Source organism: Babylonia areolata, chromosome 26 (genome assembly GCF_041734735.1).
Source record: "Babylonia areolata isolate BAREFJ2019XMU chromosome 26, ASM4173473v1, whole genome shotgun sequence".
NCBI classification, from domain to species: domain Eukaryota; kingdom Metazoa; phylum Mollusca; class Gastropoda; order Neogastropoda; family Buccinidae; genus Babylonia; species Babylonia areolata.
Window position 1 is genome coordinate 16,888,802 of NC_134901.1, and position 23,792 is coordinate 16,912,593.

Here is a 23,792-nt window from a genome sequence, read left to right on the forward strand (position 1 = left end):
TATTGACCATTAATTCTTATCCTGAAAATTAGTTCACTACTGTTAGATTGTGCAATGAGTTACTCTGAATAGCATACTTGCACAATTGTTTTTGAATGTTAATTATTCTTTTTTCGGCTTGAATCCATATTGCATGACTGCCATTATTGATGAATGTCTCCCAAATTGATATCAGATATATAATTTTGTTGTGAGTAGTGGTAAGTGATGTCTGAATTCAACAATGGTGAGTGGGTTTAACATAGTTGTGGTTTTTGAATATTGTAGCCCTACTTTTTTTTCTTCTTTCTTTTCATGACACATGACATACCTTTCACATGCTGTATAAAGCATGCTTTCAAACTGCTGTTGTGGTGTGATATTGTTTGCTGTCTTTGTTAATACACAGGGTGAGTGGGTTTTTGGGTTTTTTTGGCCCAGTGGGCAATCTGTCTACCCGAAAAGTGAGAATATCAAGGGACAGTGGTTCAAACTGCCCTCAGGCCAGATTTTTTCTCTCCTCTGTCCACCACCTCTATACTGTGGCATTCTGGATGCATCAGTTGTGTTTTGCTTGAGGTGGCAGTTTGTGATGCTGAGAGCAGCATGCATATAGTATTGGTAAAGGTATCCGTGGCTGCAAGACAGCCATCACTGTCAATGTTCTGTATATGTTTCCCAATTGCAAATCTGAGACTAAAACATAAACAACATAAAACACAAATCTATGCTCTGCTTCATTTCTATAAGTTTAAAAAATTGTATTCCCAAAACCTGTTTTGACTGGAAACACACATGGCGAAAAAAAAGAATGGTGAGATGGTGCTGGACTATGGCAATACCTTTTCATATGGAAAAAAATTGAATGTAAAAATAACCAAGTGCCTAATGAATACTATGTAAAAAGAATAAACTGAACTCCCATGGATGATGAATACCTGCATTATATGGTCACTTTATTTACAGTGTGTTATACATTATTTTGCATTATTTGATGTTTTGCAATCTACTTTGACAATAACAGTCGTTGTTGTTAAGACAGACATTACTTTTATGTTGGCAATTATATTCAGATCATATTCCTTCCAGTGTTATTGACCATCACTTTCTGACACTGGATTACATTGATGTTTGCTGTTTGTCCCTGCTTTATAGATTTGTCAACGTTGCATAACTGTAGTTTGATTTTTATATTGTAATAATTCATATTGTGCCACTGATTGTTGCTTCAAGGTATGCCATAAGTACATATATTTGCCATGTTTAAACTATGACAGTAAAATATTTTGTTACAATTAAGGTGTTTGCTATTGTGTATGTCTTGCAGTCATCTTTTGTGCTGTGACGTTGCACTTGCCACAGTATTGTCACATCACATTCCGGTAAGCCATTAAACACTGTCACTATCTTGTGTGTGCATGTATAGTTTGCTGGGTACATTTTGGTGTGTATATGTAACATTGATGCAATGTGTTTTGTGTAATATGTGTTTTGTAAAGCACCTATAGTTTTCTGGATAGAGCGCTATTTATGTATCCATTATCAATAGTATCATTACTGTCTTTGGGATGTACCTTATCATCAGCTATTTGCTGTCTTTGTAAACAGAGGTTTGCCATGTTTGCAACATTCTGCAATGCATTTGTGATGACTGCTATTTGCCATCGTTGTTAGATTTTTTTCTATTTTGGGTTACCTTGTAGACAACACATAGTCAGCCATACTGGTTGTGAAGCATTAATGCTAAGGACATGACATATGTTCCTCACACTTTGATCATCAGCAATTAAAACTCACAGTTGAACTGCATCTTCATGATATGTCTTGGTGATCGGAATGTTTACTGAATGACAATAGAAACATAAAAAGAAAAAGAAAAAGAAAAGAAAAAAATAAGAAAAAAGAAAAGAAAAAACAAAACAAAAACAAACTGAATAAGTTGAGAGTTGAACAGTAGGTACAAAGCTGGAAAAGCAAGTGACATTTTTGTGTTCAGCCAGAAATGCAGCCAGTTTTCTGAAATACTTGGATTCAAGTTTGATGTTAACCAGACTGAAACACTTTCAAACAAACATGCATGAAATTGCTGTCATTAAGGCAGCCACAAGTTTTGTTGTGACGTTTTCTCTGTGGCAATGGGTCTCCGCTGAAAGCATGATAATTCATTTCCATGAACACAAGATTTGTCATGCATAGTAAAGCCTTGCCCAGTCAACACCTTTTGCAAACAGAAATTCATCACATCACTCTTTCTGTCTTTGTACCTTTAGTCCCTATCACACACACATACACGCACACGCACACACACACACACACGCACGCACGCATGTATATATATATATATATATATATATATATATATATATAATGATCCAAATAAGGTATGATACCAATCAAAGTTGCCCTTTAATAGACCACAAGAAGCAATGCTTAAAATAATGCACCCCATGGTTTCATACGACACAAGCAATGATTATAAGACAGGATTCAAAGACTGACAACATGCAGAAAACAGGGCTAATGAAGCCAACAAATGAAACGACATGCCAGCTCCCTTTGATTCAAACAGCACAGAAATCAATGAAATGTATCAATGAAATAGACCAGTGGTGAAAGTAATACCTATTCACTCAAACACTACATGTTTGCCAAACATTATTTCTTCAGTCAGGTTAAAAAACAAAAACAAAAACAAAACAACAACTAATCCTAACATTTTCATGTATCAATAAGGCAAAAAATAGATATGCTGACAAAAAGTACATTGACAACAACAAAAAGGAAGACATTTGCACAAAAACATACACACATACGCATGTATATGAACATACATACAAATTTAATCACTACAAAAAGAAAAGTTTACATCCCATTGTTCTCTTTATTTCATGTTTCAACAAGCCTTCATCTCACACTTTAACCACGTTTTTTCTGTGTAAATATTTATTGCTGACGAACAGTGATTTACAGTTCCCTGAATCTATCATGACAATTTGCACTAAAATAATCTATGTGCCACAGTTGGGAAGAATGTATCATTACCAGAACTTACTGAAGACACGTCTCTTTCTCAAACAGGTCTCCATTAGTGATATTCTGCCAAACCCCTAACCCCCTTCCCCTCAATTTCCCATGATTTTATATATTATGGCAACAAACATAATTTCTATTTGAAAAATCAATAACAGAAGTAATCCCTCCTATAAGGAAATAACTTCAGTTGCAGAAATTATTCTCTTCCATTCATCGTTGCTACTAAAAATCTGTTTCAAAAATGATTTTGATTTTGTTTCTGAGAAAGTGTACACAGTATACCCAATGTACCTGAGGTCACACACACACACGCACACACAATGCAAGTGTATGTATCTATTCACAAAACATGTTTGGTAGACCAGTTCTAAGCTTAAGGAGCTCTGAGACATCCAGTCACTTGTAACAAAAACATAGGACCTGTGCAGAGAAAAGAGACACTGACCTTAATAGTTTAAAAAAAAAGAAAAGAAAGAGTTCTTAAGTGTTTTTGTTTGGGTATATTCTGAATTCAGAAACTCATAAATTTTTCATTTCCTGAACTTCAGTCTGCCAGAACTAAACACAAAAGACTGGTTCAGTTATATAAAAAATATAAAATTATTTGTGCCATACCATTCATACCCCCTAATGAAATATCTTCAGTCAGATGAAGGCCCAAAATCATGAAATCAAATAGATTATGAAAAAAATAAATACATATTTTGACAGCCATAAAAAAACACATAAAAAACCCCAACAGCGTGGATGTAATAGCTAAATGGTTAAAGTGATGGACTTCTAGTCTGAGGGTCTTGGGTTCAATCCTGATATCAGTGCTTGGTGGATTAAAGGTGGAGATCTTTTTTCAACCTCCCAGGTCAACAGATGCAGTAATGTACAGACCTGCTGGTTCCTTAATCTACTTCGTGTGTTAACTCATGAAAATGATGAAATGTGCATATTAAAGATCTGGTAATCCATGTCAGTGTTTGTTATGCTATGAAAACATGAATATACCATGAAATGTGCATGTTAAAGATCTGGTAATCTGTGTCAGTGTTTGTTATGCTATGAAAACATGAATATACCCAGAATACACACAACCCGAAAATGAAGGATGGTTGGTTATATGGCAGGGTAAAATATGTAAAAGCCCATTCGAAGATGTGAGTAAAGATGGGACTTGCAGCACATGAATGCCAAAAGAAAGAAAAAAGAAAACCTGTCAGTATTGTAAGAAAACAATATCTGGCACAATTGAAAAACAGCAGAGAAGAGGGCAGGAGGTACAAAGTACCAAATTACATCCCGAATTCTTCATTCAGAAAAAAAACACTGAAAAATGTATGGGGAAACAACACCAAAAACAAAAACAGTTAAAATACGTCAAGGGACACCACTATGCATGTTTACAGACAAAAGCAGTGCCAGAAGACATCTGGATTGACATCTAAATATACACTGACAAAAAAAACATGCCTGTAGTAATCATATGGAAACAGCAGGAATACTGTTTTATATAAATACTTTCACACAAACCTGTCACAGATTCACACAACTGTTTTCGGAGAGGGGGATATTGGGGGTAGGGGGTTCAGGATATGGCTTGCAACTACTTTATAGATTTGCTGTTGATTGTCAAACTGAACACTCATGTTTTAAGTACGTATAATTTCTGAGACAATGTTTCTTGGTGTAAAGGTATGAAATGTACAGATTAGCAAGAAAAGATTCACAACCAAAAGATCCAAGGAAGAAAGCATGTGTACTTCTTGTTGATGGTTTTACCTGTCACTCAGATGTTGAATACATTTTTCTTTCATAATGTATTGATTTACATATTTATACCAAATAAGCTTAAAAATGTAAATGATGTTATTGGAAAATTGTTCTAAGCCTTTTCCTTTCAGTAACAGCTTTCTTAAATGTTCTAGATTGTGGTGTGATTCTTGGAATACCATGTCACTTCTGTTGGTATTCCCTCTTTTTACATCAGCTTTTCTAATGCTATTGACCCAAAGATTTATTTTGAAATTTGTGAATCTGTCATTCTAATCATGTGGCAAATTATATATATATATATATAATATATATATAAAGTGTTGGTGCCTGGATTGGACAATCTTTGCTGTGTTGTAGTGTGAGAGAACTGGACATGAGTTACTCCCCTTGTGTTGCAAAGTTGACAAAGAATTGCATCTTGGCAGAATTACGATAAGATTAGAGTGATGACTTTGAATAGTAATTATCAGCTTGCAATATGATTCACATTGAGGCCTGAGAGCAGTTTGGGATTCCAACAAGACTTTTAAGTTCTTGCTGATCATCACTGCGTTGGGTTTGGGGCTCCATGTCCAGTTAAAGTTTTAGATAAGCGTTATCTGTTTTTTTAGTTTTCCACACTGAAACAAACAGAGCCAACAAACAGAGCCAACTGCTACATTCAGCAAGCTTCACCGTCCTGTAACAAAAAAAGGTAACATTTTTTGTGATGTATCTGGCCATTTATCTGAAATTTTGCACTGTCAACCTCTGCTTGGCAATGTTACTTTGTTCGGGTTTTGCTGGCAATAGACAGGCACACCACATCGACAAACTGTTTTTCACACCTTTATTCTGGCATTGATGCAACAGCGTTCAAAATAAAACAATACAAACCGCAAACTCTGTCCGCATGCCTGACAGGACTCATCCACTTGAACAACGAAACCTTCACCAAACCAAGACCCCAGCAACTTGACCTTAAAGGGCGCTAGCCAATAGGTCGCTAAACTAAACCATACAGCTGCATGTTCATAAACAACACATAATATCTACTCTTGCATCTGTATTTACCAGTACTTTCATCATTTTTCAGAAGTTCAGCTATGTCATCAAAACAGTCTTCCATGCTGACAAAAAACAACAACAACAACAACAAAAAACCAACAACAACAACAAAAAACAACAACATGCACACACTCACAAACCAGAACATCATAAAACCATGGCAATGAAATACCTACAAGGAAATATCATTGTGCAACAAACAGCAGGGTGGTTGGAATAGAGGCAGGGAGGGAGGGAGAGATACCAGCATATCCACATACAACCTCTGAGAAAGAGGAGGTGGGGTGTGGTAGTTGGAACAAGAGAAATCATAGATGTTTCCATTGACAACTTTTGTGAATCAAAACACACACACACACTTGCACAAGTACCACTCACACACACACAATCTTACGACAAACATTTATCTAAAGACTGCAAAGGTTACATGGTTCAAAGAACCACAAGACATAGGAAGGAGGAAAAAAACAAAGGGAAAGTCAGTTTTCATTAGACTACATGACGTAAATTCTCATCAGGTGCCACACAAATTTGTTCTCATTCAGGATCATTTTACTCGACTCCAAGCAGAACTCAGTATTGAAGAAGAAGAAAATTGAGCAAGGACAATGGGGAATAAAAACACAATGTACAGCTGAGGATGCTGGTGGTCCCAACAAAGAGAATGCATACAGATTTTCACACATGGAAAGTTGACTTGGCAAATCAGTTTCGAAAAACAAAACAAAAAACAACCCAGCTTGAGGGAATAAGCAGTCCTCTCCCTTTACCAATCTTTCCAAGGTGGAAACATTTCTGAACATGAATCTAAATGTTTGGTTTCATTTCGGGGTGGCAGCTGCCCAGGTAATGCTGAATTCAGTAGTGTGGGTATCACTGGGGAGAACACACAACAAGACTGCACACCTGTGCTGGCAGCATTTAAATACTGGTCAAATCAAATGGCTGACAAGGTTTATCAGGACTAGCAATTTAGCAGCTTTTGAAAATGGGAGGAATTTTCCTCTAATGATGAACACATTTAAAAACTATGCGTGCTGTTAACATTTCACTGGTTAAAACAAAATAGTTTGCAGTGTCAGTAAGATAGAACTATGTAACAGCTTTATCATAGATGAGGATTTTCTTCTAAATAATGAACAGTTTCACCCTTTGTTAATAAAGCCTTCTTCAGACAGTACCTGTTTCTTTTCCATCCATTATTTCTAGGTCCCCTCCCCCCCATCCCCCCCAACTGGTTCGAGTACTTGTTGAAATACCCACACATACCTGGTATCATTTTCCCCCTAATTGTATGTACCAGTGAAGACTGCAAAAAAAATCAAGTCATACGGAAACTGCTGAGAGAAAGATATCAAAAGATGACCTAATCAAGAAAATAACATATTCAAGTGATAATGCATATAAATATTATATATACATGTATATATATATATATATATATATATATATATATATATATATATATATATACACACATATATATATATATATAAACCAAGAATTAACTGTAACCATACTTTATTAACAAACAGACACACACACACACAAAAAGTTATCAGCAACAATTTGGAAAAAATCTTATTTCATAAACAAAAACACATCAGCAATAGTTAATTCAAACAGTATTTTATTTTTTTTAAATCAGGTCAGCGACAATGAATTGAAAAACATGAAAAAACAAAAAACAAAACAAAGATACAAAAACAGAAAACAACTAATTAAAATTTTATTCTATGGTTAAAAAAAAAAAAAAGACAAAAAATGCTTAATGCAGAGGTTTATATAAAATCCCACCACCAATTGCTAGCTCAAATCATATTCAAATCTTAACAAAAGATACTCAAAAAGGATGGAAAATCAAAGACACACAAGTAAAAAGCTGAAAAAATACATAACCACCGATAAATAAAAACCATAAGCTATATATAACTTGAAAAAAAAGAAAGAAAAGATACTTAGTAAAACACCACAAGGATGACAGATAACACAATGTGGTTCAAAACTGATGGCAGAAAAAAAAAGAAAAAAACTTCCCAATAACAGGAATGATGTTCACAATACATTGTATCACTTCAATCAATTTCTTAAACAAACTAAGGGAAAAATTTGGCAGAAGAGTCTCATACAAATCAATGCTTATATCCAACGTAACACATATACATCAGGAACGAACTCATGCATACAAATGGCACGCTCCTGCTTAACATCAATTTTCTTGCTCGACAATGCACATACTTCTCAAACTAAAACAATGAGACAGAAAATCAACAAATGCAGTGTTTAGAGAATGCATGGTTGTGATAAGTTCAGAGAGGAATGAACGCCAATAAGCCGAGAGAGAGTCAATGCAATTATTGTCATTCTGTTTCTAATTTCAGACTTTGTGAAATCCCCCGAAAAAAAAAAAATGTGAAATTTGCATGCAAAGAATAGGTTTGAAATTTGCATGTTAAGAAAAAAGAGCAGTCCATCCATAGACACGAAATGTATCCACCAGTGTTGATTGAAACCATGGAACCATTACAATCTAAGCAAACACTCTGTGTAAGAAATTGAAAAAAAAATTTGAATGTATGCTTGTTGTCATGGAAGAAAGAAAAAAAAAAGCAAAGCCAAAGAAGAAGCATCCGTTTTGGGTGAAAAACATTTTGGAGCCCAGGCAGCAAGCACAGGGGAGCTTGCAACAACCTGATCCAGGAGCTTGGTTTTGATGGAAATCTCTTCAAGAGAGATACATGTGGTGACAAGGGAGTCATTTGCTCCAGTAATGGGCCTGGCAGAGGGGAATCTCATTGAATACTGCTTCAGCTGAGGAGGTGTCTGCCCCAAGGTTAGTAAAATTTGCATGTGAAAGTTGAAAAGTTTTGCTCCCTTGTGTGAATGAAAAGGTTTCTGGTGACGTTTGTGCAAAGTTCGGGTCAACACAATGATAAAATGGTTGATGATTTATTTTTTTCTTCAAGCAGTTCACATATGAATTTAACATCTTGTGTTTTTTTTGTGTGTGTGTGTGTCAGTAGACTTTCACCCTTCAACACCCTGTGGACAAAAGATATGTCTACCCTGTGTGGTCCATCTGGCAAAAGAAGAAGAAAAAAAAAGGATAAATTAAGGGAAAAATCAGGCAGAATGATGAGTGTGTCTCAATCTATATCTGATGATTTACACAGGCATTTATATAAATAACTTTTTTTGGCTATTTATTGAAGTGTCATTTTCTCTTCATTTATCGCTTGTCATTTCATCTTTGCCAAAACTTGAGAATATCCAAAGTGTATGATATGAAATGCTAACAAAACAAAAACAAAAAAAGAAAAAAAAGAAGGGCATTAGTTAAACCCATTTCCTACAAGATTCCCAGTTTCAGCACGGCTGCATTAAATTCCTTATAGGTCAAAGGTCCTCTCAAAAATCAAAAGACCAGAATGACAACATGGACACATGATAATACTTTTCCATGCTCTAGAACATGCTCTGGTCTTGATCTCATCAAGGTTGTAAACGAGGCCTATAAGAGAACTGGGAAAGATGTTCTTACCCTGTTCAATTCGTTTATTTGTATTGTTACATTTTCCAATCAAATACTGCTCAAACCAAGATGGAAACACCTTCTGGTTTAGACAGTATTTAATTTGGAACAAGTCATGATATAACACACCTTTTCTGTCTGAATGATGAAATGCAGCCAACAGCTCCAAATTTTCACATTCATTTTTTGCTGCCATCCTGGATTCTTTCTGTTAATCTCTTGTGTGATTCTGGCTTGTGGTGCCACCCAGGAATTAACGGATACATTGTAAACAAGAGGCAAAGCCTTCAAGACTTGCTTGTGCTTCGTGCTTTATCCAGTCAATGAATCATAAGGAGGAAAAAAAAAGAGATTTAATAAATCATTGAAAAGTGCTCTGTATTAAATATATTAAAAATAAGTTTGGGAGAAAAAAAAAGAAAAAAAAAGGGTATGCGAGTGGGATAGAACCATGCATGTTTAGTTCCAAAGCAAGCAGACTAATCCCCAAGGCTGCAGCACATCTGACATCATTTGACTAAATTTAATACTTAAGCAGTGTTGATGTTTTCTCTCTCCTTTTGGAGGATCCATCATTGCCACACCACTTCAGACCAATTGCAGCCATGGTCATTTAATGTCAAATGCAAAGGAAAATCTTCATCATGGACTCAATCAAATAATTAATCTAAAAATGAAACTTTCCAAAGCTGGATAGCAGTCTATCAGCAAACCTAAACAGAAAGAGACAGACAATAGAGTTCCAAGATAGGTCAGAGACTGTTAAGAAAATGTGCAGGAAACTTAGTTTGTTTTTTCTTCTCTTTTGTTATTACAAGTTCAAACTGATGGTATATCAGTTGTGATCCTATTAGATAAATTAATTTCTATTAGATAAATTAATTTATCTTCATAATGCACAAGCTTTTGCACAGACTCATAGCCTATGTTCTATTTCGAACATACGAAATGTTATATATACATACCAATATTTGGTACAGCTTTATTTTTTCTTCTTCTTCATATTGTACATATTCTCGTGGTTTTATATATCTGGTGCACAGCCCAAGGAACCTTTCACATGTACTTTCTCGAAAGAAAGCTGAAAGTTAAAATAATAATTTGGCGCTAGAATAGGACCGATAGGGTTGATAAAACTCCACATGAAATATTTCTTCTGCTTGTTCTTGCAAGTTTCATGCCATGAAAAGGGCAGGGTTATTTTTTCTTTAATGGGCTGATGATTATGCTTGACACAGAGAACAGGATGGTGAGAAAAGTAACTGACCTCAGAACAGCATTGTAAAATGATGACGTGGGTGATGCTATGTCCTGGGTAGTGTTCACCACTCTAAACAGAACTAGAAAAGAGATAGGAGGAAAAAGAAATGACATGTGCATGCGCTGACATGTCAACATGTTCCCTCTTTTTTTTCTTTTCTTTTTTAACAGGTAAACTGTATTCGTTATTTAACCCCCTGACTGCTGCTGACAAGTATTACTGTCAGTGAAGTGCTGTCACCTCACCTCACTGAGACTGAATTTCCAGGCTAGAATGTCGGTCATCATCCTTTATCTAGGCTTGTTGCCTTTTGGAATTGCTTTACATTTGTTCAACAAAACCAACGACACCATTCAAAGCACATCTGATTCATGCCACAATGATCACAAAGCTCGGCAGTCAAGGGGTTCATCCATTGTTCAGCCCTGCACCCGAGCACTCCTCTTGTGTCAAAATTTGTCTCATCAAAATGGTTTTCATGTTCCTACATGTATACGCATACAACATGAAGGAAGGGAAGTAACTTCTACAATATTTCTAGCTATGTCAAAACGTAATTTGGAGGAAAATCAGTATATTTTCTGCATTTTTTGGGGGTGGGGGGTATCAATATGTCATGGAAACCTACTGAGGCTGTAAACTTCCCATGGTTGAATGGATCAACAGACAATATCTAAGTTACACTTTTTCACTGAAATATCAAATTACCAAAACATTCATGTAAAACAAATATGTGGCAAGAATTAAAAGGGAATGACGACGGACGCAATAGCTGAATGGTTAAAGCATTGGACTTTCAATCTCAGGGTCCTGGGTTCAAATCACGGTGACGGCGCCTGGTGGGTAAAGGGTGGAGATTTTTCTGATCTCCCAGGTCAACATATGTGCAGACCTGCTAGTGCCTGAACCCCTTTCGTGTATACGCAAGCATTTGATCAAATACGCACGTTTAAGATCCTGTAATCTGTGTCAGCGTTTGGTGGGTTATGGAAACAAGAACATACCCAGCATACACACCCTGAAAGCAGAGTATGGCTGCCTACATGGTGGGTTAAAAACGGTCATACTCGTAAAAGCCCACTCGCGTATATACGAGTGAACGTGGGAGTTGCACACACTACAGTATATGACACCAAAAGAAATATTACACAAGCATTGATAATAATACCTCATTCCAACTAACTGAAACTGAAAGGGATTTCAACACCATCAGATGATTTATTACATCAAAATACTGAAAAAGATATGGAGAGTTTTTACTGGAAGAGTGTTGGGTGAGAAGGTCTGGCAACAGATCTTTAAATGAAACAAACTCAACTATTTGGTCATTAGATACTTATATCTTCAAGTGGATAATTTGGCCATATCTTAAAGTACATGCACATTAGATTGGCCTGAACTAAAGTTCTTTTGTATTACATGATTTCAAAATGATGTTTCAAAGAAGTACTGTTGAATTCCAAGTTTTAGAAACATCCCTTACTAACTGAAACAGGACAAGATGGATGCTGACAAGCAAGACAGTGACAGATTCGAGTTACATTTTTCTGAAAATTCTGATAATCTTTCTCTCTCTCTCTCTCTTTTTTTTTAATTTTTTTTTTTAGGAAATACTTCATTGGGAATATCTCATAGCAAATTTAACTTCTCTGGGAATACACTACTGAGCACAATTTTAAACATATTTAACACACACACACACACACATAATCTTATACTCACAATCTTGCATGCACTATGCACACAGACAAACACTTGTTAAGTTCTTTTTAGACATCATTTTCATCTGATAATATATCAATATACCAGACAATATTCATTTTCATTAACAGTATTTGAATACTGTTAATAAAAAACAAACAAAAAAACCCATTATTAACTGATTAACAGTATGTCCGTTATCACAGAATATTCACAGTAATTTGACTATTTCTTTTAAGCCTTGAACAGAAAAAAACTCCCTCCAAAACACACATCATATGAAAGATTATCTAAATCTATCTGTGAGTAGCAAAATCCTTAAAGGTACAATTGTTTTCCTTTAAATCTGAATCAAAATAGACACAGTGTGTTCCCAACCCACTAACATAATGTTGAAAACAACAAATAATAGCTAGTGAATGAATAAAACTGATTCACAACATTCCTGAAAAAGTTGCTTGTTGTTTGGATGTAATATGATCATGGAGTTTTGAAATATCACAAATCCAGCTTAAATTATTACAAACTGGTTTCCAAACAATGCATTTGTTTTCAGATGTACCAGTATTTGTTTCCCAAAATAAGTAATAAGCTTGTTTTAAAAGAACATCACCATGTCAGAAGCGCTTAAAAAAAAAAAAAAAAAAAAAAAAAAAAAAAAGTGACAGGACTGGATTTCAGCTACTCTTGAATCTCTTCCTTTATTTTTTTTACTGATTGCTCTGTTCCTGAAATGGATTCATCAGTTCTGCCAGCAATCATTAATGTAATTCTATTTTCAAAAAGGAAATTCTTCCTCCGGCAGGGAATCACACCCCTGCCAGAGTCTGCACCAGTGGGTCACAGAATAGTATGTGTGATTAAACAGGTTTAGCTATTCCACAAATGTCCTCTAAGAACAGACCTTTTTTTTAACTGTTGAAAAAATCCTGTTGTAAGAAATCAGATTTGACTTCACTCAGACTTTCCATCAGTTCAAACCCGAAGGCCTCGCCCATTGAAATCTATGTACTACAACCAGACTGCTGGAAGTAACTAACAAACACATAAATTTCCTCTTCTTGAATCCCTAAATCACTAACACCCTACTCAAAGAAGATATATATGAATCTGCTAGAATGAATGGAACACAGAAAACGTCTGTTCTAAAATCAAACTGGCATATCTGCAGAAACCGAGTCCTTGCCTGACTGATATCCATCAAATTAGCAATCTCACTAAAATGCCTATAAAAAAAAAGAAAAAAAAGAAAAAGAAAAAAAAAGATGGAAGGTGGGAAGAGGAAAGATGTACTGGGTAAGTGTACATTGGAAGATGGTGTACAGGGGGAAGGGAACAATGAAATAAAATACCCTCATCACCTGGGATTCCCTGAAACCAGTGCACATGGTCCCTAGTACATGATTTTATACAACAGTTGACATCTCAAATTCATCTTGACATAGTATACATATATATATATTTATCTGGATACAATCAGGAACTTCACCACCATTATGAAAGTCTCTCCCAGGTGACTCTATTCTTTATATTTTCCATTTCTGTGTACACTTTCTTGAACATTCAAGCTTGCATTGTCCGTCTGTTTCACACATATAATGAAAAATTATATATATATATATATATATATATATATATATACACACACACACACAAAATTTTTATTACAGTTATTCTTCCTTCCTGATATTGCTTTCCACCATGTCATTTTCTGGCTGATGATAAGTGCCATGCGGTTCTTCTCTGTGCTGCGTTTCCATCAATCTGAATTCATCCATGCGCTTGTCTTGACTCACACTGTCACAGACTCCTCCCTTCCCACACAGTGGTGAACCGTGTTCTACACATCCACATGTCTGTTTTCTTCGCATTCTCTTTCCACTGTATTTTGGTTGCTGTTCAAGGGTCACACTCTTCTCACTTTATGCACTCTTCTTCCCCTCTACACTATCCACTTACGTGACTTACACATCACAAAGTCATCCAAAGCATACAAAGTGTCACATTCCTTTGACAGGGGGGGTGTGGGGGTGGGGGTAAACATGGAAAAGAAAACAACCAAAAAAAAAACAACATACACTGACTGAAAAAAAAAAAAAAAAAAAAAGGCAGGGGGGGGGGAGGAGGGGACAAAGAAGGGAGTTACACAGAAACAAAAAAAAACCAAACATTCAAAAAAAGACAAATGAGGCATAAAATGGACTGATAAAAAATGGTGGTCAGGTAAGTTAGTCGCCAAATGTGTTCTCTCCACTGTAAGCAATGTAGAGGAATCCATCTTCGTCTTTGTGCTCTTCGTACACTTCATTCATACTGGCACTGCAACAAAAAACAGATTAACACATAAAAAAAAAGGAAAAGAAAAAGACAGGAATTAAACCAGGACAGAGCATGGCACAATAAATGCTTACACAAAAAAAACACAATTTTGCTTCTTAGAGAGGTACACAACTTCACCCAGCCAATGACGCTCTGCGTTTTCCATCGTCAGCCTTCCAGCTCACAGAAGCTCAAAGAAGCATTGGCTCCATGTTGGGCACCTTTCAAAGCAAAATCACTCTTTTTGTTTATTACTTAAAAACAACAGAATTTTCCTTCAGTGAATTGTCCATTCTCTTTCCTTTTGCTCCTTTCTAACTCACACTGCAACTCTTTTACCAAGGTACTTTCTTCCTCACTGCAACCGTAGTCTTTCTTCAAAACAACCAAACCATAGTCCTTCATCAAAACAACCCCACCTGACAACCAATGGAAATGTTTATATATCACCATATTTGTCAGATAATGATGCTGGTTAATGATGTCTGTTCCTCTGGCAGGGTTCCAACAGATGAGACCAAACAAAATTCTATACTTTTTCCCTTGACCACACTGAACATTTTCCGAATCAAACATAAAGCCAAATCAAATCAAAAACATTTTCTCCACTGCTGCTGAAAAAGACTGGTGGATAACCTTAAAAAAAAACAAACAAAAAACCATCTTTTTTCAACAAAGTTATTATTCTATACAGCTTTATCAAAATTCCCAGGACATTTGCACACCCTGACTACAGGGCACACAAATTTTTCCAAGACTTTTCAGCCCCTGAAATGGTTCTCTCATTTTGCCAAGACTTTTCTAAACTTCTATGACTGTTCGAACCCTATTCTGGGATGCTTGCCTGCAGCTGTTTTGGTGTGAATCAAGCAATCGTCAACATGACATGCTGTTGCTGCAGCTGTTATTCTTTTGACACCAATATATGTGACAGTAATGATGACATATATCTGCTCTAATTTCTGGTGCTGCCTTATGATACATTTTTTTATGTTCTATGATTACTGCTGATCAACTGGCATCACAATCACTTAACAGAAACGTTGGGCCAGACTGCATTTTTTCTTCACTGCTTTTTTGTGAGCTTTGTATTGTCTCGGTGAAGTGTGTGTATATATGAGTTTGTGTGTGTGTGTTTGCATGTGTGTTTGTTTGCATGCATGTGTGTGTGTGTGTGTGACTGTGCATATGCAGACATTTTGTGTGCTCAGGCGTGCATGCTTCTGTATGTGTGTGTGTGTGTGTGTGTGTGCACAGGCACATGTGTGCGTACATGCATGTGTGCATGTGTGAGACTGTATATATCTGTACATATCACAGAGTGTGCATGCATGCAAGTGTGTGTGTGTGTGTGTGTGTGTGTGTGTGTGTATGTGTGTGTGTATGTTTTTGTATGTGTCTGATAACAAATATTTAATTGATGATGATGATCATCATTATTATATGATGATAATGTGAATGTATTGTTCCACACAAAGCATTCTGATTCCTTTACATACACACAAGCACACACACACACACACACACACACAACACACATACAATTTTTCCATACCTTGACTGCGGGAGGCTTTTACCAACAAAGAGATACAGAGCCTGGACCTGTGTAAGCTGAATTCTCTTGCGGATGATCCACATGAACTGGGCAACAGAAATTTCTGACGGCACAAGAAACTTCCGCTTGTCCATTGTTTGGATCTGGGAACGAGGCTCTTTCTCAACGATTACCTGAAAGTAAACGGGCAGTATTACCTATATCAATGTGGCAGTTTCATGGGACAAAGTTAATTCCAAACACTACAGTCAATTTCTACCACCACCCCCTCCTCCCCCTTCTTTTAAAGAGAAATTTTCCACCTTTGATTAGTAATTCAGCTGACAGTTTATGAATGTCTCCATACTCATCAGATGCATGACTGTATAAGTGCAGTAAAGCTGAAGAAGGTTTTGTAATAGGAATGCGGATAATGGTTTGCACAGGACAGGAATGTCAGACCCCTGCCGGAATCTGCACTAGTGGGTCACGGTTAAGTATGTGTAATTAAATGTTATTGTTTCAGCACTAGTGGGTCACAGTTAAGTATGTGTTTCCTCTTTTGTTTTTCTTCCTTCTTCTTCATGTTTCACATATTTATCATTTTAACCTGAGGATTGCAATAACAAGACCTCTGAAACTTTGTATGCAATTTCTATACTTGTGGGCATTTTGTTCTGGACTTTCTTCTTACTTAAAAAAAATATATATACAATGATTCTTTTCATTTCTACAACCAGCTAAGTAAAAGCAACATTATGCAACTCAAATGAAAGGTATTCTTTATGATAATTCAACCGTTTTTTTCTATAGTAAGATTCACAGATACAATATACAATATCTGAAAAAAAGTTATGTGCCACCCGTTATGAATTCAACTTCAAGCAATCAGGTTTTAGATTTATAAATTGTGGATTTGTTATTAAACAAAATTAATGGGATTATTATAACAAGACAACCATTCATACTGTTTCCTTGGCAATGGTGACCAAAGATACAATGGAGTCAAAGGACTCAAGCCCAGAACCCTACTGAGGACATGAAAGCATTCAAAAGAAATTTAAAGGAAAATAAAAAATTCATATTACATGTTTGTATTGTCGGCCCTTAAATTCAAGAGTGGCATCATTTATTCCATGAAATGAAAATTGGTAGTATGATCCTGCCTACCTACAGATTACCTTCTTTTTGTGGCAAACCCTCAATTTTCTGCAGTCAAACAGTGACACATACCACATTCTTTTTCTTGTGGCAAGGTCATTTAAAGACAAAAAAGTGCTTTCTTATATGTGTGTGTGTGTGTTTGTGTGTTTGTGTGTGTACGTGCGTGTGCATGTGCATGTGCGTGTGTGTGAGAGACTGAGAATGAGTGCGTGAGTGAGCAAGAGTGTTGTCATATCAGATATGAATACACTATATTTTTCAGTTTCAATCTGACTCGCTCTTCAGGAAGTTATCTAGCTTATCTTATTTCATTTTATTTTATTTCATTTTATTGTTTTAAGTCCTTAATAAAAGCATGTGATCTCCTGAAAGCTGATATTTCCTTGTACTGAAAGCAATGTCACCCTGGGTTCATTTAGGTTTTTAATAATAAAATCTAAAAATTTAAAAATCAACAAACAAAAACCCCACTTTCAAAACACCAGAGGCTAATCCTTACGGGATCAGGTTCTTTAAAATGATTATTTGATTTTTAACATTAAACTCAGGTGGAAAAAAAAATGCTGTTGTGCTTTCTCTATGACAGATACTATGTATCATTTTCATTTTATCAGTAACAATAACAAAAGAAAGCCAAAATCAGAAACCTTTGCGAATGTGGGTAATTCTTAAAAGACCTTTTAGGACTTAAAAAAGGCACGGGTTTTTTTCTTTTAAAATCTGTATGAACCTTGGTCAACCCTCCCATTTGAACGTCACTCAGGTTGCCTTTCTCCTTGAGCTTTCACAGCATTTTGGAAGGTGCTGATTTTGTCCTGCCTGGAGATTTCCTCTTCTTGGCATTCTGATGGTATTATCTATGACTGACCTCCTCTTCTGCAAGCTCTCAAAAAAGCTGAAACATGTATCCAGGCATAACTGATGGAAATAAAATTTTAAAAAAGCAGTGGGCAGTTCACATGACTGTCAAGTTCTGTTACTTACTGGGATTCTTTCTGGATATTTTTCCTTGATTTTTGAAGCTTCAGCTCTTCTCTGCTCTGTAATCAAGAAAAAGTATGTGCATTTGTGTTAGATAACATTAATAACAATAACAGCATCACTTTATTCATTTATAAAGAATGTTTATTAAAAAAAACAAAAAACAAAGATGATTTTGCCACTGATAATAGTGATGACATTGAACAACAACAACAACAACAAAAAAAAGGACTCAGTTGTTATTTACAATTTTGAATGTTTTCATCTACATAACCTATCTTGCAATCACAGATATTTGGCAGCTCTCTGCAAAATTTTCATGTCAAAAGATGATTTTCAGTTTTAGCATGATTTTGTTCAACTTTAAATGTTTAAACAAAAAAGGGTACAAAAACACATTATACTATTTATTATTCATGAATTAAAACAGCCACCCATGAGAAAGTACATGTGGTATATAAATAAACAGTGTATTTGTTTCCTCATCCATCCTGTTCCCCGAGAAGAAAAGAATCAATTTGGTCAAATGCTTATTAAACATATATACTGAGGTGAGGAAGCATGCATATACTGATATATCAGTAGCAAAGAAGAAAAATCTTAGATTTTTAACAAAACAAGAAAGAATAAAAAAATCAAGCCACAGAACAATTAACGTTTTCCAGTTCATATGTTCGAACAAACTGATAGATCTATAAGAAAAACCAACCAACCAAAACAAAGTAAAACAACAACAACAACAGTTTGATGATTGGTTGTACAAAAATCAAACTATTGTAGATCCCAGACTAGGTGAAGCAAAACAGGCACAATTGCAAGTACAGTCAAATCATCTATGCACTGGGATCACAAGAAAAAGTATTGCAGACAGGATAAGTATATAGCTATAAAAGTCAATCTCTCTGCTGTATGTGCACACACTGATTCACACACACACACACTCTCTCTCTCGCTCTCCATGAAGTCAACACACACAGAGCTAATCATAGACGCCTGCTATAATCATACACTACAGGTGTTTCAGACTGGCTAAAGTGTGACACATTGAATCTGATGGACAGAGGGAACCCATGATTGTAGTTACAGCATCACTCTCTAATGAACTGGAAATCAGCTGAGACACAATGAGTCAAGAACCATGGCAACTTGGCCTGCCAACAGTGATACAGCCAGTCATGCACAGTGAGTGTGTACACTTTGTACCACTACCGGTTTCCTTTTGTGTTGTATTGTACTTCAGTGACAGCATATTTATCTGCTCTTACCAGGGCAAACCTTGCAAACATATTGATGTATTCATTCCTGCACCATTTTTTTTTTCTGTCTGCATGTTATGATGTGTAAACATGCATACACGCTGGGCACATTGTATGCGTGTGTGTGTTGCTGCCTTGGGTTCTTTACTGTGTGTAAGGTGGTTCCTGCACTGTATGGGACCTTAGTTAAATCGTTTCATCCAAAAGACTAGCAGCAGCTTTCACAACATCATACTAGATATAGTGGAGGTCAAGTAAAAATAAAAATCCTGGGCCTTGTTCAGTTGTTGGAATCACTTCTCTGACTTCCTAGTCTGGCACTCTACCAGTTGCTCTGCTATTTTGATGCATCATCCCATTTACACAGTAACTGTGACCTTTACAGCTACTGGTTGAAACTGACCAGGATGGCACTTTCATGATTTCCAAAACAGGCTGGATCGATGCTCAAGAATTCTTTTGACAGAAATGACAAAATGTCAGAAAACTTGCTGGGTAAAATCAAAGCATGCCTGGAGATTTATGGTTTCCATGATGTGTGGATGAACCAGAATACTGACAATGAATTCACCTTCTTAAAGTCTCTTAAACAAAAAATGACAGACAAATCTAAAGTAGACTCGTTTATTAAACTTTGTAGTAGTGACAGATTTTCTATTTATCGGTCACTTAAAACAGATTTTCATTCTGAATTATACTTAGACAATATCACTGTCAAACGTTTTAGATATATGTTGATAAGATTGCAACATGGTCTAAATGAGCTTGGTATAAATAAAAGATTCCAGAGCTGGTGTAGACCGTTTCTGCCCGTTTTGTCCTAGCATCCTGGAAGATGAATACCATTTAATTTTTGTATGTCCTGAATATGGTCATATCCGCCAGAAATATATTTCAGAGTTCACATATATTAATGACAATACATTGGTTCCTGTTCTACAAAACCCATGTGTTACCCCCCATAGAAATCTTGCTATGTACACTTATTACGCTTTAAAATTCAGAGACAGATTTACACACTGAACGAATTGGTCTATATTTTTAAATATGTTGTGTACGAATATGCTATGTACAAAAAAATCTTACTGACACTCCCTTTTCATCCGGTTGTCGATTACTCATGTATATTACACTGTACAGGCTACTTATGCATTCTTTTTGCATGTTGAATTGCCCCATTGTAAACCCCCCCCCCCCAATTAGCCCCCCCTCCCCCTACACACACACACACACATTTTGTGTGTTTGGGCCTTCACAATTACACCTGTGTGTGTCTGTCTGACATTTACAGCTTCAGCTTCAGTCAAACCACTTTGAACAAGTGGCTCTCAGATTTGGAAAAGGAACTGAGAGATGCTTTGAATTTTAAGTCCATTTACCTTTTTAATAAGTCAAAATACGCCAATAGTGAAAACATTTTTTTTTTTTTTTAAACCAAAAAAACCCCGCTGTGTGTGTGTGTGTGTGTGTGTGTGTGTGTGTGTGGTCATAAAAGTGAATTTTTGTTTTGTTTTATATGTGTTTTGTTGTTTCTTTGTTGTTGTTTTATTTAGATTGTAACTTTGTTGGTCAAGTCAAAATAGTCCTATCAACTGCAATATATTTTTGACATTCCAATTTCCACATCCATAAAAATCACTCAAGGTCAGTGTCACTGCTGGCACACTTTGATCCACCATCAAGGACAAAGCTTTTTCAGTCTCACACTTTTTAATTGACTTAGGAATCAATTGTTTTGTCTACTTGACATTGTATTAGTTTCAAAGTCTAACTTGACTGCTGCCTTTTCTCCTTAGTACTTGGAAATACCTCAAGAGAGCTAAAAACACTATGATAATTATATAGCACCTGTACCTGAAAGTCAAATTATGTTTCCACTCATCCAAAAAGTCCATCAAAATCAACCCTGTAGGTTGTGGGAAACCACTATCCATGGACGCATAGACAGAATGACAAGACGTGAATAACTTGAAACAGCACAAAAATTTATGGATGAGACAATAGATGCATACATACACACAGACACATTGATGTGGCATGGATTCCCTTTGTGATATTTAACTAGTATGCAATGTTGGTGTCCATTTCGTAAAGACTAAAAGAATGATAAAAATTTGTTTTCTTTACATTATAGTATCACCCATTCAATATTCAGTGAGGGGAGTAACAAAAGAACATCTAACTGTAAAAGTGTAAACATGTAACACCCCACCCCACCCCTAAAAAAACAGAAGCAACTCAAACAACCAAAAAAAAAAAAAAAAAAAAAAAAAAAAAAAAATTTTAATAAAAAACTTGTGATCAGTGTATATCAAGTAAAAGTTCTGAAATGTGACACTAAAATCAACACACAAATTTCAGCTGATACTGATAGTGACACAGTACACAGGTACCTCAACTGCTTGCAACTGAACTGATAACAAACACGACTCAAACTTGTTTTGCAAAATAACTTGACATGTATACACACACACACACACACACACACACACACACACACACACACACACACATATATATATATATAATTGTCCAATAAAAGTTTTTATTAAAAAAAATATATAATTGTCCAATAAAAGTTTTTATGAAAAAATGTTGACCCAAATCCCATGTTTAATCACTTCTAGGCGTATGTTGCACTTTACAAACAAATCTGTTGAAAGTCTTTCTCCCTCTATCTATGCACTGTCTCACACACACACACACACACACACACACACACACACACACACACACACACACACACACTCTGTTAGTGTTACCCTCAATGAGTGGCACATAATGATATCCAAGTATTTCAAACCCTATACCCACCAGGTGTTACTGAAGTTCAAATCATGAAGAAACATCACAGGTCTGTGGAACAAAACTTTCAGAAACTGTATGCTGTAAGTCTTAAACAGTCAGCTACAACACACAAATTTTATATATATGCATATAAATGATATATATGATTGTTGTTGCAATGTTCTGTAACTTAACTTCTATAGTTCTAAAGTCTAAAGTGAACTGAGATATCCATAAACACCTGAAAAGCGAAAATTAAGATGTATTTTTATAATTCATAAAGTAATTTCGAAGAGTGTACAAGAGCTGAAAGTCTCTTGTTCTAGTCACTATTACTACTCTGTAAAAATCTAACCTGTTCCTCTGAACAATACGGTTGTGGTGTGGTGTGGTACTGGTTATATGATAAATCACACACACACACACACACACACACACGCATATATATATATACCAAAACCAGGAAAAACAACCAGGGTGAAAACAGCATCAAGTATTGCTAATTAATTTTTGAATAAAATGCTTACATAAATACACATGGACACAGATTATCATTATGTGAAATTACAGGTTGTCCAATTCAATACAGCCACATCAATGATAGTTGTAGTAGTAGGGGCTAAAAACATATTTTTACCTCTTGGTCCTTTTATGTCCCTTCTAGTTTCTTAATTACTTGGTGGTTTGCTTTGCATGATGGACTAAGAGCAAGATTTTGAACATTATATCCTCCCAAGGCTTGAAGATGAAAATGATCAGAATGGTGAATGTGACATCAAGAAATAAGTCTGAAGGTGGGAGTCTGCTGGCCTTGATCTTCGCTCAGGACAGAAGGAGTGAATAGAGTGATACTGTATATTATTCATCGAATGTGAAACAAAACATCAAGAACCAATGGTGACCACACACAATGATACAACTTGTTGACAGAAGTTCCACCCGCCATTTCTTCCTTGTTATGTAACAAAGATCTGTAGATTTGGCTGAGTGATATTCTAGCAATCAAACTTGTTCAGGTTTGGTGATGTATGGCACATTTTGTCATTTCTTCAGTGACAAGATAACAACAACAATGATCTGAGTCATTGACCTATTAGTTTCAATTGTCCTTTGCTTTATAATGGTCACAAGCATTCTTCTTTGTTCGGACATCGTTGATTGAAATAACAGATCTTACCCAAAGTACGCTCCTCCTTGAACTTAAACTTCATGCTGTTGGTTTGTCACACAGAAAGTATGTAAAAAATAAGCAACAAGAACGGCCTTCAAAGCTATTTTCCTCGGTGTATGGCAGGTGTGAGAAGGCGGCACTACCAAGATTGTTTTGGTAGCTCTTGTGACTGGGCCTGTGACCAATCAGCGTTCAGTTTTGCACAGAAACCCTTTACGTACTGCGCAAGTGACAGGCGAAAACGAAAACAAAAGATGACGTCA

The 23,792-nt window shown here is 35.9% G+C and overlaps 1 protein-coding gene across 1 annotated transcript in view; it reads right to left on the reverse strand.

Annotated features, from left to right (window-relative positions):
* LOC143300614 (gamma-aminobutyric acid receptor-associated protein-like 2) overlaps nt 1–23,712 on the reverse strand; it is a 25,370-nt gene extending 1,658 nt beyond the window's left edge. Inside the window, exons 1-4 of the mRNA XM_076614397.1 lie at nt 23,536–23,712; nt 18,319–18,374; nt 16,192–16,364; nt 1–14,636 (exon numbers count right to left, since the gene is read on the reverse strand). The exon at nt 1–14,636 is cut by the window's left edge and continues 1,658 nt beyond it. Coding sequence (XP_076470512.1) covers nt 14,546–14,636; nt 16,192–16,364; nt 18,319–18,374; nt 23,536–23,569 — 354 coding nt within the window. The 5' untranslated portion in view covers nt 23,570–23,712 and the 3' untranslated portion in view covers nt 1–14,545. The remainder of the gene's footprint in view (nt 14,637–16,191; nt 16,365–18,318; nt 18,375–23,535) is intronic.
* Nucleotides 23,713–23,792: the final 80 nt, after the last annotated feature.